At 40.3% G+C, this 17,224-nt stretch overlaps 1 protein-coding gene across 2 annotated transcripts in view; it reads left to right on the forward strand.

Moving 5' to 3' along the window:
* Positions 1-1,165: 1,165 nt before the first annotated feature.
* RGS5 (regulator of G protein signaling 5) overlaps positions 1,166-17,224 on the forward strand; it is a 57,366-nt gene continuing 41,307 nt past the window's right edge. For both annotated transcript variants that reach the window (XR_014842865.1, NM_214356.1), the window contains 1 exon segment: positions 1,166-1,290. Coding sequence is in view for 1 of the 2 variants with exons in the window: in NM_214356.1 (NP_999521.1) it covers positions 1,247-1,290 (44 nt within the window). In the remaining variant the exon portion in view is untranslated.

The raw sequence follows: 17,224 nt of genomic DNA on the forward strand, positions 1-17,224 counted from the left end.
GGGTCCTGACAGGATGAAGCACAAAGTAAATTTTGATGGAAATAATCCTTGGACGATGGAAGACAGGAAAATGTTGGAGGGAAAGGGATGACAAATCTAGCCGAGGATGAGTGGGTTGATGAAGGTCATCCTCCAGAGAACTACTTAGTCATCAAAGTAAAGGATAATCAGAAGACCATTTATAGAATTTGGGGAACTGGGTGGATGTATGTGTAAAATCTAATAGATAGACTCATGTAAGTTATTTTGTCTCTTCCGTTACTTAGCTCAGGGGGTATTTCCTCCCAAAAGCTTTTAATTTCATGGTGGCCCTTGAAATTTCATAACGTCCTGGTCCTGCCTCCATCACTCACTTATATTGTCTTGTTATGATGTTTTGGGGTCTTGAGACAGAGGGAATGCCTTCTGCTTTGAATTCCTAGAACCCAGCTGAGTGCCTGGCACATCATAGGGAGTCACATACATGTCCCTTGGATGTCTTTAAATCTGTTTTTTTTCTGGAGTTCCTGTCATGGTTCAGCAGTAACAAACACGACTAGTATCCACGAGGACGCAGGTTAGATCCCTGCCCCACTCAGTGGGTTAAGGACCTGACATTGTCATGCCTGTGGTGTAGGTTGTAGACATGGCTTGGATCCTATGTTGCTGTGTCTGTGGTGTAGGCCAGCAGCTGCAGCTCCGATTGGACCCCTAGCCTGGGAACTTCCATGTGCTGCAGGTACGCCCCTAAAAAAGCAAAAAAAAAAAAAAAAGTGTTTTTTTCACTATGAAACAAAGTTGGGCACAAGATCTGCAAGGGCCCTTGCAGTCCTATAAGTCTATGACTTTGAGATGCCTGATGTAGCCCAAAGCACTCTGTTTTATAACAAAGCCCACTTCTTTGCTGTGGTTGGCTCAAGATTGTTAGTTAAAACATGATGACCTGTGCACAGTTTAGGGCCACCCCTGCCCTGGCAGAATAAGCAACCCATGTTCTGATAAGAGCAGTTGAAAGCCTAATGCAGCAGCATTGCTCACAGCTGAGAAAATATTCCAGCCTCCACCTCCCACATAACTGCTGCTGCTCTCCAGCCTGCAATTTCCTCTGAGGCTCTGGATTGGTCCACAGAGTGACAGAGGGCTGGGAAAGATTCTCTATATAATCCTCAGAGAAAAAGGCAGTCCCAGACCATTTTGAAGTTTTCAAAGACTTGCTCTGCTGATAAGGACTTGTGCTCAAACCTGAGGGACTAAGCCACTTGCCAAAATGTGCAAAGGACTTGCAGCCTTGCCCCACTCATGCCTGGAAAGGTGAGAATGAGTTATTTTGTTTTAAGAGATGGAGATAAGGAAAATCTCCACCCAGGGGAGGATACCCAGAGGCAATAGAGGGCCATTGTAGTGTGTGTCAAAACAGGTGAAACAGGTGCTTGATTCAAAACTGGGAATTACCTCCTCTCTGTTAGTGACAAAGAGGTTTTGAAAGATCTGTGCTAGGAGACTGATACAGTATGAGACAGATCATACATCATTTAATATCCAGAACATCATTTCCTCTGAGGAGATGCCTATTTTAGAGGTGCTCTTTCACAGTCAAAAGTGTATGGTTAAGAGTGTGGAATCCATCATCAAACTGGCTGGGTTTGAATCTGGCTCCACTACTTACTATTTGTGTGGTATTGGGCAATTTATTTAAACTCTCTGTATCTGTTTCCTTAACAGTAAAATGAATCTGCTAAGTATCTACCTTGTTAACTGGTAATGGGGATTGAGTGAATTTCTGTATATGAAACACTCAGAACACTGTCTGGCACATATTAGAACTATATAAATATTAACTTTATTACGTACATGGACTAGGAGAGGAAGACTCAGGTTTTCAATGGGGCAGAGAGGATTTTTTCATTGTTCTTTGTATCTTGATTTCATCAGATAGAAGTAGCTGGATTGTTGGATAGAAGACAGCCCTTGGGACATAGAGATTATTTATTATCTAACATTGTTTTTTAGAGAACATCTTTGAGGCTCTGTGGTTGTCCTTATACTAGACAATATTCTGGAGGGAATCCTAAGCATTCAGACTAAATAAACAGAAGGAGAACAGACATCTGACTTGTTAGAAAATTTAACCTAACATTCCTACCTGATGCAGAGAAGTCGGGATGTTTCTCTCCTTCCTATTTCTTAATAATGGATTTGATTAAATTTTGTTTGCTCCAATGCTATTTAAAGGAAATAAAGGTGATCCTTGTACACCTAACTTCATCTCTAAAGGCACTGGCAGTAGTTGCTTAAGATGGTTTTGTTGTTCAATGGATCTGTTCTCCTGTCTATTACAGGCTCAGGTTTTCTTTTTGATGACTTTGACTCTAGAAATAATCTCAAAATGATTCTTAAAGAGATAATATAGCAAAGGAATTTTTCTCTAGCAATGCTGGCTAGCAACTGCAAATTAGACCTATTCTCACTTCCTGCTGTCAAAAACACAGATTATTTTTGAAAGTTGTATGTAAAAGAAAGTAGTAGGACTTAGGTAACAGCAGTGAGATTGTTACTAGGCAGTTGATAATGACTGTTGGGCCAACCTTGGGGAGGAAGACAGATTTCAATGCTGGGTAACATTTATTGCTATCAGCCTACCCCTATCTCCATAGAAAGCCTGAGAAGTAGGCAGAACACAGGGAGATGAAAGACATTACCTTGAACATGTATAATTCTGTCCTTTTCCATTTTTGCAACACTGAGAATTGCAAATTCGAATTTTACAACAATCTTAATGCTTGCCTTTAACCCACTTATTGTCAGACATGTTTGTACTGCACTATAATGGATAAATCTTACCTTATTAATTGGTGAACATTTGACTCTAGAATGATTATACTGGTCTGCCAATAATTTTGTGATCCTATGACCCACTGTTGGCATTTAGTGGAGAATCAATAATTGTTTGCTGAAAGTTTGGTATCGTTACTAATATTGTCCTATTTGTTCTTGTAAATATGCATAATGTTTACTGAGACACATGGATGGAACATTCCTTTTATTGATTCCTATTGCTGTTTTATATCTGATTCATTAACAACATTGATGCTGAATCACTTTACAAATCTTTAAATTCTTCTGCCCCAGGATATAACTAATGTTCATGTAGAATACTATGGAACTGTGGAGCTGGGGAGCTGTCAGCACACATTCATATAAAGAACCTAAGATTGTAAGTTCTAAGGGAAAAATGACACCTGCATAAATCCTTCCAAACTTGCCTTCCCTGGTTCTACTCTTTGACTCTCACCTCCCTCATCCCCACAGGCTCCTCACTTCTTCATTTCTTCTCTTTAAGCTACAAATGAAACATGGATATGCCACAATGCTTAGATAAATGTATTTGTAAATCCATAAAATAAATTAGGGCAACATATAAGCATTATAAAACAAATCTGGTGTGTGTGTGTAAAGCTCTGCTGAAGAGGTAAATTGCAACTTCTCTATTGCACTGGAAATGGAATTCAGTTACAAAAATCTGCTTAACCTTGTCATTCATCACAGTGGAAAGGGTACTGGTTAAGGAGTAAGGAGCAAACAATTTTGTCTTTATCAGCAAGGTATGTCATTTACCTGGGATTTTATTTTCTTATTTAGTGAATGAAAGTTGGGTTAGTTGTTCTTTAACATCCTTTCCAGTTGTTACATGGTTTAAATAAAGTGAGATACACCTGGTTTCACTGACTAGCGAGAGATGCAATTAAAGGAAAAAAATTCCTAATTTACTTTAAAAGTTTGGGAGTCCATTAGTGCAGATCATTAAGAATTCAGTCCTGGGTTGAAATCATGGCTGTGGCAGAAGCAACCTACTCAGTGGGAGTCTGACTTAAAAGAAAACAACAGTTACTTCATCCAAAGGGGAGCTTTATAAAATAGACTTTCTCAATGTTTAGGGAAGCATTAAGCCAGAGTCAACTTTGACGTATTTGTTGAAACTATTCTTTCTTTATTTATTTAGACTTTTAAGACGATTGCTCATTAAACTCAAAGTTGACCTCACATATTTTTATATATTTAAGGAGACCAATAATCCAAACATTTGAGCAATAAATAGCCACTACCCCACAATTTTTACCTTCTGTCATATTGAAACCTGTGCTGGATGGGCGGAACTCTTAGAGAGTCAATGGAAAAGGAAAGAGTTGAGTCAGTTTAAAGTCTTATTTTTACCATGGATTCCCTGATTTTGAATTTTAGTCTTCTCCTAAAAATTCATTTTATTTTGTCTCTTGAATTCCTCTAAACAAGCTTAATTTTTAAGGTAAATACTGCTCTTTGGAAAAAGACGTAAGTATTCTAAAATAAAAAGTATTACTTTTATTCCCCAAAAGTTGTCATCATTATGTAAAGCAACCAGTGTGATTATTATTATTTTTTGTCCATCGGTGTTGACTACTCCTGACACCAAATTTACATTCTTTCTTTTTTAATTTAATTTTATTTTTTGTCTCTTCCAGGGCTGCGCCCATGGCATATGGAGGTTCCCAGGCTAGGGGTCTAACCAGACCTGTAGCCATCAGCCTAGGCCAGAGCCACAGCAACTCGGGACCTGAGCCATGTCTGTGACCTACACCACAGCTCACAGCAATACTGGATCCTTAACCCACTGAGAGAGGCCAGGGATTGAACCTGCAACCTCATGATTCCTAGTCGGATTCGTTAACCACTGAGCCACGATTGGAACTCCCAAATTTACATTCTTGACTAAATTGGGGAGTAAAAGAGCAATGAAGTCAGCTACTGACAAAGTATTTTCCCTAGGCTTTTATTTTGTCAGTAACTTCCATAGATGTATCTTTAACTTCCACAGATAATCTGACATAGATCTGATTTCTGTTTAGGATTATAAAGTCTGCTAGTGGCTGAAATACATTCACACATCTGCCCATCTCAAATGTGTGGTAATGCTGGAAATTTCAGGGGCTATGGAAAGTCAATGGGGAAAGCAACGTTTTGTTTTGCTGTCTAGTATTATTTTACTAAATATTTAATTTTCCCCATCTCTAATTTATGTGGGTTTAAGTATGGACAATTTAGGGTAAAAAGACGCCTAGTAATCAGGACCCCGAATCAACTAATCTTTTAAGGTTGTCAAGCCACACAGAAGCAACAGAGTGAATCAAGTCTCCTGGGTCCATAGGATTAAGTAAATACAGCTTTTACCAAAGGTGTGAGCACATCCTTGGGCCAATTATAGAGAAAAGATAAGCACCTAGTGAATTAAAGACTAGCAATGAACTTGACTACATGAAAAATGAGTCAGAATGGACAGAGGATCATCGAAGAAGCCTAAAGAGTTAGTAGGGTTTAATATCATGCTCTCTGGAAGCAAGTGTGAATTTGAAGCTTGCTATTGTGGATAAAGTCTTGTGACACGATTGCAGATACTCCAGTGAAACTCTGTGATCTTAAGAAAGTGAATAAACTATTTAATAAAATCGAGGGGGGTGTCACTAAGAAAAACATTGTTTCAATTCTTACTGATGAAACAATTTCGATTGACTCTCTGGTTTGCCTTTCCAACCACCATACTTGCCTCATGCATACGAATGAAAGACCTCTCAGGGAAATTTCAGTCCAGGTAAGGAGATAAAGAAGAAGAAAGTTGCCCTCTGTGTTGAGATCCACTATGGAAGGAGAAATGCACTGATGGTTAAGAAGCAAAAAAGTGTGGGGGTGGGGGTGTCATAGAACTTTCGGTAATCAGGGAAGACTGAAAGAAATCACAGGGAATGATGCATGACTAAGGTTTATATTTATGAACTAAGCCTGAAAGGGTAGAGGGGTTGGTCAGGTCCAGATAAGAAGAGAGAAGGAAGGTATTCCAGGCCAAGGGGCAAGGACTGCCTGGGCAAAGACTTGAAGGTAATAAGGGCCCAGTGAGTTTGTCCGATACAGTGACATCTCTGTGTAATCCCTATTCTCTCCTGTTCAAGCAAGGAGGGAACTGTGAATTTCCAATAACAGTTAACCTCCTATGCAGCTCGTCCTGCATACTGTTTCCGTGGAACTTGTCCAGTGCCCATCCACTCTGAAGATTGAAAAGATTTTGCCTCAAGTCTTCAATTACTGAAAAGACAATCTGCACTTGCACATACATAATGGGGACTTAAGAAATATTTTCTCGGAGTTCCTGTGGTGGCTCAGTGGTTAACATGCCTGACTAACATCCATGAGGACATGGGTTCCATCCCTGGCCTCGCTCAGTGGGTTAAGGGTCTGGTGTTGCTGTGAGGTGTGGTGTGGGTTGCAGATGCGGCTCGGATCCTGCATTGCTGTGGCTGTGGTGTAGGCCGGTGGCTACAGCTCCGAATGGACCCCCAGCTTGGGAACCTCCATATGCTCTGGGTGCGGCCCTAAAAGACAAAAAGACACAAAAAAATTTCTTAAAATAAATAAAGTGTAGCAAGCACAAATAATTGTGTAGGAAGGAGAGATAGACCTGCTTCCAGGTTGGCCCAATGCTTTTTCTGCTTCAAAGGAATAAGGAAGGATGATAGCAGTGATTTTCAGGCTACAATGGGAAAAAGAGTGTATGTTTCGAAAGGAAGAGGAATTCCTCTGGGGTAGAGTGGGAGTGGGGTTGGGAGAGGAAGAAAGCCTTTCTATTTTATCAGGAAAACCTTGTTAAAGAGGTGAGTCTTTCTGTTAATTTTGTTCCTAATGATAGCCTTTAGCTGTGGGGGAACCTCACAAAATTGTATCCCTTCCTCTGTTTCTCCTGCCCTTACTGTCACAGCTTCTTTAATGAATTACATTCTGTATTTAACTGTTGCCTCTTCTTATTCTTTCTTTCATCTAGTCAGGGCTATGTTGAAACACCAGACATCAAGTCAAAACACTTTTAGATCCCGGAATCTTAAGTCTGGAAAGATCCTGAAAGGTTATCTAGTTTGTTTTTCCTTCCTTAGCAAGGACTGCAGCACTGCAGTTATTGGCTGTTTAGCACTATTATCTAAAGAGGGAGTTTATATTTCTGGGGCCAGTGTTAATGGCTTTTGTCTGTTCTGATGGCCCGGAGGCAAAGGAACTAAACTTTAATTAGTTCAGTCAGGATCAATCCTTAGTAACAGGAACCAGAATGTGGCTGGGGGCCAGACGATAACATGTCTCCATCTCTTCTTTTCCTTTGAAGTTCATTCAAATAGGGTCTCAGATAACATTAAACCTACACTCTAGCTGAAAGGCTGAGTCACCCAGAGGATAAAGACAATGAAAGCCTTCATTCCCAAGATTACAGATTTTAGGAATATTAAAGAAAACCCAGAGTAAGGAAGGATGTAAGTTCATGGTCTGTCCCCTGCTTTAATGTCAGCAATGTGGTGGAGTGGAAAAAACATGGAAATGGTAACTCCCCTTCTATTCCTTCCTAGCTGTATGAACGTGTAAAAATAACTTCTCTGAGTTTTATTTCCTTGTCTGTATAGGAGGATATTTATCTTGTTGGGGACAGATGCTTTAAGAAATAAGTGAAATTGGAGTTCCCGTCGTGGCGCAGTGGTTAACGAATCCGACTAGGAACCATGAGGTTGCGGGTTCGATCCCTGGCCTTGCTCAGTGGGTTAACGATCCAGCGTTGCCGTGAGCTGTGGTGTAGGTTGCAGACGTGGCTCGGATCCCGCGTTGCTGTGGCTCTGGCGTAGGCTGGTGGCTACAGCTCCGATTAGACCCCTAGCCTGGGAACCTCCATATGCTGCGGGAGCGGCCCAAAGAAATAGCAAAAAAAAAAAAAAAAAAAAAAAAAAGAAAAAAGAAATAAGTGAAATAATGTATATAAGGTAGATAGTTTTTAGTAATGTGCTCCTATTGAATATTTAATTTCCTTTCATCCTTCTTTTCCTCTTTATAGTCAGGAAAACATCATTTAAGTTTCAGTCATCTGCCAAGGCCTTTGATAAAACATTTCTTTCCATCCTTCCTCATCATAATCTCATCATAACTTAGTAATGATGAGTTTATATGATAGTACAATATTATTGCCATTTCACTTACGGTAGATATCTGTTTTTGAAACAATAAATCAGTTATGTACAAAACGTTAGAAGACATGCAAACCATGACCATGCTTAAGAAATTACAATCCTTTAATATCCTTAAATAGTCCGTAAGCCTCCAAATAACCTCAAAGGTCTTTTTGCAGTTAGACTGTTTGAAGCAAGATTCAAACAAGGGTCACACATTTTTGTTTTGTTTTGTTTTTTTGGACTACTACTACATTCTATTATTAGACTGATTAACACTAGTCACTAATCTAGTGTTCTTTCTACAATTACTTGGGCTCCAGTTATGGAAAACCATTTCTTGCAAACACACTTCAAGGACCCTTAGAGATTGAAAGACCAGTGCCTTCTATCTAGTGGGGGGACCTTACCCATCTTAATTTGGGCCTGTTTGTTAAAGCAGAATGTAGCGAAGCATCCATGGCTCATAAACAAAGTGATTTGAGGAGTGACCTCCGGTGCCTTTTTACCCAGCTCTCACATCCTGTTACCGAGTGCAGAAAGCCCCTCACAAGGCTCCCAGCAGCTCTTCTACCTCAAATCATGTTTGCTAAGCTCCTACAGTGTGTAGTATACCATGCCTGGAGGTGGAACACAGTTGGGGCACAGATCCTTTCCCTCCTCTTTCACTTCACGACAGTGATGAAACTAAGCCCTGGTCCCCGAGGTTGGTTTGCATGAAATGAGACCACTCTCAAGACTGAAAGAGTTACCCCAAGTCACCACCCCAGTACTGATATCCCATAAAGCCCAGGGTAACACATTGAGATTGGTCCAGAGTCTCTTAAATCTCTCCGAATCAATAGTCTTTAATTTCTTCTTTTCCTGCAATTTATTTGTAGAACACAGATTTTTTTTTAGATGTAAGTCTCAAATGTTATGTAACACATACTGGGTGGCGAACTCTGGTATACTGAGCTGTAACCAAGGTTTCTACTAAGTGACAGAGGGCAGTCATGAGCCAGATCCCTTTCCAGGCCTCATTATTGCATTTGCAAAAAGTGAGAAATCAATTTCATGATTTGTCGCACTCCTTCCAACTCCACTACTTAATTGTTCTTGATTTGGACACTGTGTATTCTGAAGAAAGACTGCATTTTTTTTTTTTTTTTTGTCTTTTGCCATTTCTTGGGCTGCTCCCGCGGCATATGGAAGTTCCCAGGCTAGGGGTCTAATTGGAGCTGCAGCCGCTGGCCTACGCCAAAGATTGCATTTTTATTCTAATTTTCCCAGCTCTTACCAAGTCCCATGAGAAGGCCATGGAAACACCAGACTTCTGGATGCAGCTTAAAGGCAGCAATGAAAAGTATTGAATTTACTTCCAGTCACTTAGGATCTCAATGGACTAAATTCAGTACCCTGTATTTCTTTTCTTTTCTTTCCTCCCCCCTTTTTTTTTTCTTTTGACCATGCCCACACCATGTGGAAATTCCTAGGCCTGGGATTGAACCTGCACTACAGCACTGACCAGAGCCACAACAGTGGCAATGCTGGATCCTCAACTTACTAAGCCACCAGGGAACTCCTATATTTCTTAAAAATACTAGTATCCAATTCAGAATAAACTTCTGGTTTATGAAAAATATAAAAGTAGTGACATGTGATTCTGTTTTTATTTTGGTGAAATCCATGAAAGGAACAGTTGGTCTCAGTTTCTTATAGAATTTGAGGGTGAATTAATAGGATCAAAGATTATGGATTATAAGTCTATAATTCTGGTACTGTTGAACCTTGAACAACTCTAGGTTTAAGGGAGCCAACCCTCCATGGAATGGAAAACCCACTGACTCCCCCATATCTGTAGTTCTTCATCTGCGGATTCAACCAACTGCTGATGGGGTAGTACCATAGTATTAACTATTAAAAAAAATCTGCATATAAGTGGACCTGTGCAGTTCAAACTGTAGTTGTTCAAGGGTCATTGTATGTTATTTACAGTTAATTTAGTTCTCCCTTGTTTTAAGAGCGTAAGGTCCTTGAGGGCATGGAGGAAAAGTGAACCAAGGACACAGACACCCCCAACTTTGTGGATGTGGTGTCCTAAGCTTCTTTCACACTAAGTCCTTACGTGTTTCTCCAGAGAGTAGAAACAGTGGCCCACTTATGCCCTTCTGAATGCTGCCCAGAAGGAAGAAGGAGACTCATCCTTCAACTTAACTGTGAGAGTTTCCATCCTTGAGAGTGGAGAAGAAGGGCAAATTGAGGTTTCTACACCTTTACATAACTAGCCAATTTTCATATACCAGTTGAGCAGATCTTGGAGTACAGACAGTTCTTGATGTGACATGAAGACTGCTTCTGACTACATAAATCCATGTCAGACAGACTAACAGACAGACAAACACGCATGTATACATATGTACTGTGTAGTGACTGTGATTTCCAACTAGAATGAGGACCTATAGCTTGCCTCTAGACCGGGCATTAGAAATTGGATCTTTCCTAGAAAATCTCTAGGTGTGGCCAGCCTAACCATAGTTGCATGCACCACCGATATGGCTAATGCATATGCGACTATGAGCTTACTCACCCTGACCATCATGCTCCTGCAAAGTCCAGACAGGGTATTTCCTTTCAAAGCATGGTAATCAGTTGCCATGTTGAGATAAAATAACTTGGCCTGACACTTTTTTTTCTCCTTCACAAAGGAAATATTTTGGAGTTGAAAAGATGCAGCTTTGCACAGTAGGTACCTGATAATCACCTTGGCTTCATGAATAGCAGATAATGCTACCGTCGTTTTATATTCTACTTCTTTTTCTTTCTCTTTTCCAATTGCTTCCCCCAGACACCTCTCAAAACAATACCTAACCCATCTGCACAAAATATCCCTCAGATCCTAAGTTTACATTCTAGAGCAATGTTAGAACTCTCAGCTTAAGGTCAGAGGAAGAGATAAAACATGAAGTAAAATACTTGAAAAATGTGAAGTGCTCTACTATGCAAGTGCTCATTACTGGGAGTGAAATGTGTGGAGCTGTTTTTGTCAAGCTACTACTCTTTGACTTTTTTTTGTGTGTGCAGACCATCTGTTTTTCGAAGAGGGACTTGTCTTTGGGGATTCAGGAAGTTTAGAAAGAATGAAGATGTTTCATTACCAAACTAATTTGTTGTATTTTGGCAATTTATTTTAAGTATTTTAAGTTCACAACAGACACCTGGGTCAACAGGAGCGTGGGACTGAATGACCTGTGTGCTTTGGGACAAGGTCAGTAGTGCAGGTCACACTGAAGACTTTCCCAGGAGAGACTGCTCTCTAAAGTCTGGTGCTTTCTGGATGACAAGCTTCCAGAGTCCTGGACTTTGTTTCTGAATCCCCAAGAACAGAACATGTATGTCACTTGAACACACGCACATGCATGCACAAAGCATATGTGCAACCACACCCACACACATCAGATAATTTTTATGACCTGGAAAAAAAGATGGATTTGTTGTTGTAATCAGGGATCCATGCAGACAGAGTGTCTGAGCCTGTTAGGAGGAAGTAATTTTTTTCATATAGATGAATGCAGATAGATGCGGGATTATTTTTCTCCCTTTTAAGATTAAATTTTACACTTTCTCTTTCAGCTGGCAAGAGTGAAGAAAAGTACCTTCTCTAAGTTGGGATTTTCTGAAAATTCTAATTTGACAGTTCCAAAAGCCTTTAAAAATTTTTTAAATTGCCCTCTTTTATCTCCCAGATCCTCTAAGAATAGTTTAAACTTTCTCTCTATGCTTCAGACAGGCTCTGAATGTTTGCAATTATGCAAAATTTGAGTGCACATGGCTGGACTGAAGCTGAGGGAAAGGAATATGTAAGTTTCATCAGCTACTTATGGAAGATATTTTATTAAATGGATACCGGATTAAGAGCACAAAAAAGACAAGAATAGCAAAGACAACAGACAATTCTGACAGCGTAGAATTCAGTGCCTAGCACAATTTTGATCACATACATGCACACGATAAAGTTCTGGTGACTTAAATTCATAGATTCTGTCCTTTAAGATAAGATGGGATTTCCCTCCCCCCCTCCTTTTCTAATATGACCAGCTTAGAATCACAGAGAGAGAGAATAGCATCAGGGTCACAAACCAATTCCTTCTCTTAAAATAGATGTGGAAACAGGTCCAACTGGAATTCCCTCTGTAGCTCAGGCGGTTAAGAACCTGACATAGTGTTCATGAGGATGTGGGTTTGATTCCTGTCCTCTCTCAATGAGTAAAAATTCTGGCATTACTGCAAGCTGTGGTGTAGATCGAGGAGGTTGTGGCGTAAGCCTGCAGCTGCAGCTCTGATTCAATCTCTAGCCAGGGAACTAAAACAAACAAACAAAAAAGGTCCAAACTGTTTGGTAGCTTGTCCAAGACTACATAGCTAGAGTTGGAGGTAATTTAAAGTCTCTGGATTTACATACCACCTTCATTTTATTTTATCTGATGAACTTTAATTTATGAATTTTGGCTGTCTTCACTTTTGAAATATTTTTTCTTAACCCATAGACAACATCTTTCAAAAGGTTTTGATTAGGAAACAACCTGTAGTCTTTAAGAAAAAAGATGATTTAAACATTTTTAATTACCAGATGCTTATAGCTGTCAATTACAACATTGGAACAGCATGAAAGAGGGGCTATCTCATAGTAATTAAGGGCTCGGGAGCTGATGTGAGATTGGGTTGGGACTCCTACCACTCTCATTTACTGGATGATTTTGGACAGATCCCCTAGATTTTCTGTGACAAGTTCTCTCATCTACAAGATGGGGAGAACATTTACACCTCCCTCAGGATTGTTATGATCCTAAATAAGGTTATGATTATATGTGTTGAATGACTATCAGCTGGGGAACGTGCACTTTCTCTAAGTGTGTGATGTTTCTTAGTTATCTTCATGTTGGGAGATGTAGCCAAGTGTTAAGATTGGAGCCAGAACAGAGGACTGGAAAGCATCCAAAACTACTTTCATCTCCCTACAGAGCTTAATAGGAAGTATGTAAATGAGACTCAAAAGGAAGGGCCCATTACAAAGAACATTAGAAAGCAAATGAGACAACTAGATGACAGGAAGCAAGAGGGAAGGGGGATCAAAGGTAATCCTTCTGAGCCTGGGGGGTTGATGGAATAAGGACTATTGGCAGAATTTGGTTGCTTGCCAGGGATGTTCTTTTTAGGAGTATGTAATGAGTTTATTCCTCTGAACTCTGATCTTCTCCTTTAGGAATTCTTAGATGATGGCAAGTCAGAACAGCTTATCTTGACTTTCTTGACAGTTTTATAGTTACTAAATTAATTCAATTAGAGAAAAACCCAACTGTAACTTTGGGGAATAACTCCTAGATAGCTATGCCATAAAAATTAAGCCTGTAGGACACTGTGTCTGGTTTGAGCTTTGGGGGCTAAGGGAGAAGGTGCAAAACTAGAAAAAATAGCTGGTCCAGGGAGGACATTTAGATAACTAAATGTTGAAATACAGAGCATTAGGAAAGGAGAAAAGAATTAATGCTAACTAAAAATAGAAAATAGAATGCAGAAAAGAAAACAGTCTGACTGCCTTGTCTCTTTTCTGTAGTGAATCAACTCTGAAAAACAGAAGCTAGGAGAGGGTGTATTTATTCTCTATATGCTGCTGTAACAACTGCCAGAAGTTTAGTGGCTTAAAACAATGCCAACTTATTCTCATACAGTTCTGTGAGAACAGAAGTCTAAAATAGGTGGCATTCTTCCTGGAGGGTCTAGGGAAAAAGTCATTTTCTTGCTTTTTCTAATGTCTGGAAGCCACTTACATTCCCTGGCTCATGGTCCCATCCTTGATCTTTAAAGCCAGTAGTGTAGTATCTTCTATTACCTCTCACTCTGCTTCCTCTGGCACATAACTTTCAGACTCTGCCCTCTTGCCTTCTTCCCTCAAGGACCCTTGTGATTACATTGGGTCCACCCCAATAATCCAGGGTAATCTCTCCACCTAAAAATCCTTAACTTTATCAGCAAAATCCCACATGTCCTAAGAATTAGGATGTGGACATTTTGGAGGGCTACTATTTAGCCTTCCACTGAGGGACATGTGGGAATGTAACTTCTGTCTGTGACTCACTGCCCTTTCTCCTTCTGTGCCTGTGTCTGTGCCTTGCAGACCGTTCTTCTGTCATCTTAAGTGAATATTTAGATGGTAGTCTATGTCTCAAGGGTTTATCTAGATATTTTTCCTATAGAAGACATTGTTCTTCCCTTCTTTTCTTCCATGGGATATCCCAGGCACCCTCTCTGGCCCTGCTTCCCCAAGTTCTCAGGTCTTTTTTCTCTTGTTGCATTTTATAGTTGATGGTCTTGTATTGGCTCTGACTTGCATCTGCAATACAGAAAATTATATTTGCATTTCTCTAGGATTGCTGTGTCTTCAGTCCAGAGGAGAGAGCTCAGCTCAAAGATGGCTCTTTGGCATCTTTCTTGCATTTCGGTGGCTAGATAACCATCTGCTTGGTTTCTGGACCTATCCCCACCCTGAGTCCAGATTTCCAATTTAGTAACCCCTAACCCAGGAACCACACAACTGGGAGAAATCCAAGTCTCTATGTGTGAGTGCCACAGGGCAGAATTCATTGCTTGCTGGGAGAAAAAAAAAAGAAGGAATGCTCTAAAAATAATGGAGAGAAATTTCCAGGATTATGACCCTGTGACATATGCCTGAACCTTGAAAACGTCTTTGAAATTTTTAGAAAACATATTAGGACGATCGAGACTTCCATATTAAGGTTTGGGAAAGATTGCTGGGGAACTGGAGAAAGACAAGAGGAGAGCATCCACATCATTCTCTCTCCTCCTCTGGCACACAGGATTCCAGCCAAATTGCACATCCCACATCGCTACCCCTCTGAGAACCTCTCCCTTTTTTCTCTCAGGGAGAAACTAAGCTCTACATCCCTTGAACCCTCACGGAAAATTTTCATCTTGTACTTTTTATCACTTCTTCCCCTACTTTCCTCAGATTCAACTTTGGTTGGGTATTTGACAGTGTCTAATTTAATTCATATCCTAACTCTGCAAGGAAGAGGTTATTAACATTACTATTTTACCAGTAAGGAAGCACAGATAAGTTAAATGCCTGGCCCAGGGTCAGATAATACACCCCATGTGCCTGAGTTCTGGTGTTCTGATGTTCTTTTTTTCTTTTCTTTTTTTTCTTTTTAAGGGCTGCATATGTGGCAAATGGAAGTTCCCAGGCTAGGGGTCAAATCGGAGTTACAGCTGCTGGCCTATGCCACAGCCACAGCAGCACAGGACCCAAGCCACATGTGTGACCTACAGCACAGCTCACGGCAAGGCTGGATCCTTATCCCACTGAGCGAGGTGAGGGATCAAACCCACATTCCCATGGATGCTAGTCAGGTTCGTTGCCATGGAGCCACAATGAGAACTCCTGCTGTGCCAATTTCAAACTTGGGACTCATTTCCCCCATACCTTAATTCCATCCCAATAAGACTATGTATGTATCTGAGGCTTGTGCAGATTTGAACAACCAGGGATCAGAAGTATTCGGGGGAAAAAAAAATCCAGAAATCTCCAAAACACTTAGATTTGCTCCATGCTGGCAACTATTTTTCTAATATTTACATGGTATTTACAACTATTTACATGGCATATACATTGTATTAGGTAATATAAGTATCTAGAGATGATTTAAATGGGGATATGTGTAGGTTATATGCAAATACTATAGCATTTTATCTAAAAGACTTGAGCATTCATGGATTTAGTATAAGAGTCTATATATATGAGATTGTTTTAAGTTGTTGGTCTCTTAATTGCAAGTGCATCTCCAGTGTCCTGCATTCGTACACTCCTCTTCTCATGATTTCTGATTTTGGTGGCATAATTGTGCATGGATGATTTCATATCTTTACTATATATATACCTTTACTGGTGAGCCTTGTCATTTGTGGTATTTTTGTTTCCTGTTGCAGCTTTTCCTTTTCTACCTAGAGAAGTTCCATTAGTATTTGTTGTAAAGCTGGTTTAGTGTTGCTGAATTCTCTTAGCTTTTGCTTATCTGTGAAGGTTTTGCTTTCTCCTTCAAATCTGAATGAGAGCCTTGCTGGGTAAAGTAATCTTGGTTGGGGGTTTTTTCCTTTCATCGTGTTAAGTATATCGTGCCACCCCCTTCTGGCCTGCAGTTTCTGCTGAAAAATATACCAATAACTTTATTGGGGTTTCCTTGTATGTTTTTTGTTTCTTTTCCCTAGCTGCTTTCAAGATTTTCTCTTTGTCTTTAATTTTGGTCAGTTTGATTAATACGTGTCTTGGGGTGTTCCTCCTTGGGTTCATTTTATGTGGTACTCATTGTGCTTCCTGGATTTGAATGAGTGGTTCCTTTCCCATGTGAGGGAAGTATTTGTCTATTATCTCTTTGAATAATTTTTCTGTTCCCTTCTCTCTCTCTTCTCCTTCTGGCACTCCTATAATATGGAATTGGTGCATTTAACGTTGCCCAAGAGTTCTCTGAGACTCTCTTCATTTGTTTTCAATCTTTTTTCTCTTTTCTGTTCCACATCCATAATTTCCACTAATCTGTCCTCCACCTTGCTTATTCATTCTTCTGCCTCCTGTATTCTGCTGTTGGCTGCTTCTAGTGAATTTTTTATTTCAGTTATTGTACTTTGCATCTCTTCTTGTGTAAGTTTTATATCTTGTATCTCTTTGCTCAGTGTTTCCTGTAAGTTATCCATCTTTGCCTCCAGTTTATTCCAATGTCGTGTGTCATCTTCAGCATCAACAGTCTAAAGTCTTTTTCATGGAGGCTGAGATTCTGCTGATCACTTAGCTGATTTTTGGGGGTTTTTTCTTTCTCCCTCATCTGAGTTATAGTTCTCTGTCTTTTCATTTTTATAGGTTTTTGGTGTGGTGACCTTTTTACAGGTAATAGAGTTGTAGCCTCTCTTACTTCTGGTGTCTGCCCCCTTGTGGCTGAAGTTAGTACAGGGGTTTGCTGTAGACTTCTTGTTGGGAAGGACTGATGCCTGCCCACTGGTAGGTGGAGCTGATTCCTATCCCTCTGGTGGGTGGGGCTTTGTCTCTGGGTGAGATTAGAGGTGGTTGTATTCCTGGGGAGTCTTTAGGCACCCTGTGTACTGATGGGCGGGGCTGTGATCCCACCTGATTATTGTTTGGCCTGGGGCTTCTGGGTGGGGCCAGATTTTCCCAAAATGGCCACCTCCAGAGAAAG

Source organism: Sus scrofa, chromosome 4 (genome assembly GCF_054392235.1).
Source record: "Sus scrofa isolate SSC_HxYL_T2T_F1_AM1 chromosome 4, Sscrofa_HxYL_maternal_Yorkshire_Landrace_v2.0, whole genome shotgun sequence".
In the NCBI taxonomy this organism is placed as follows: domain Eukaryota; kingdom Metazoa; phylum Chordata; class Mammalia; order Artiodactyla; family Suidae; genus Sus; species Sus scrofa.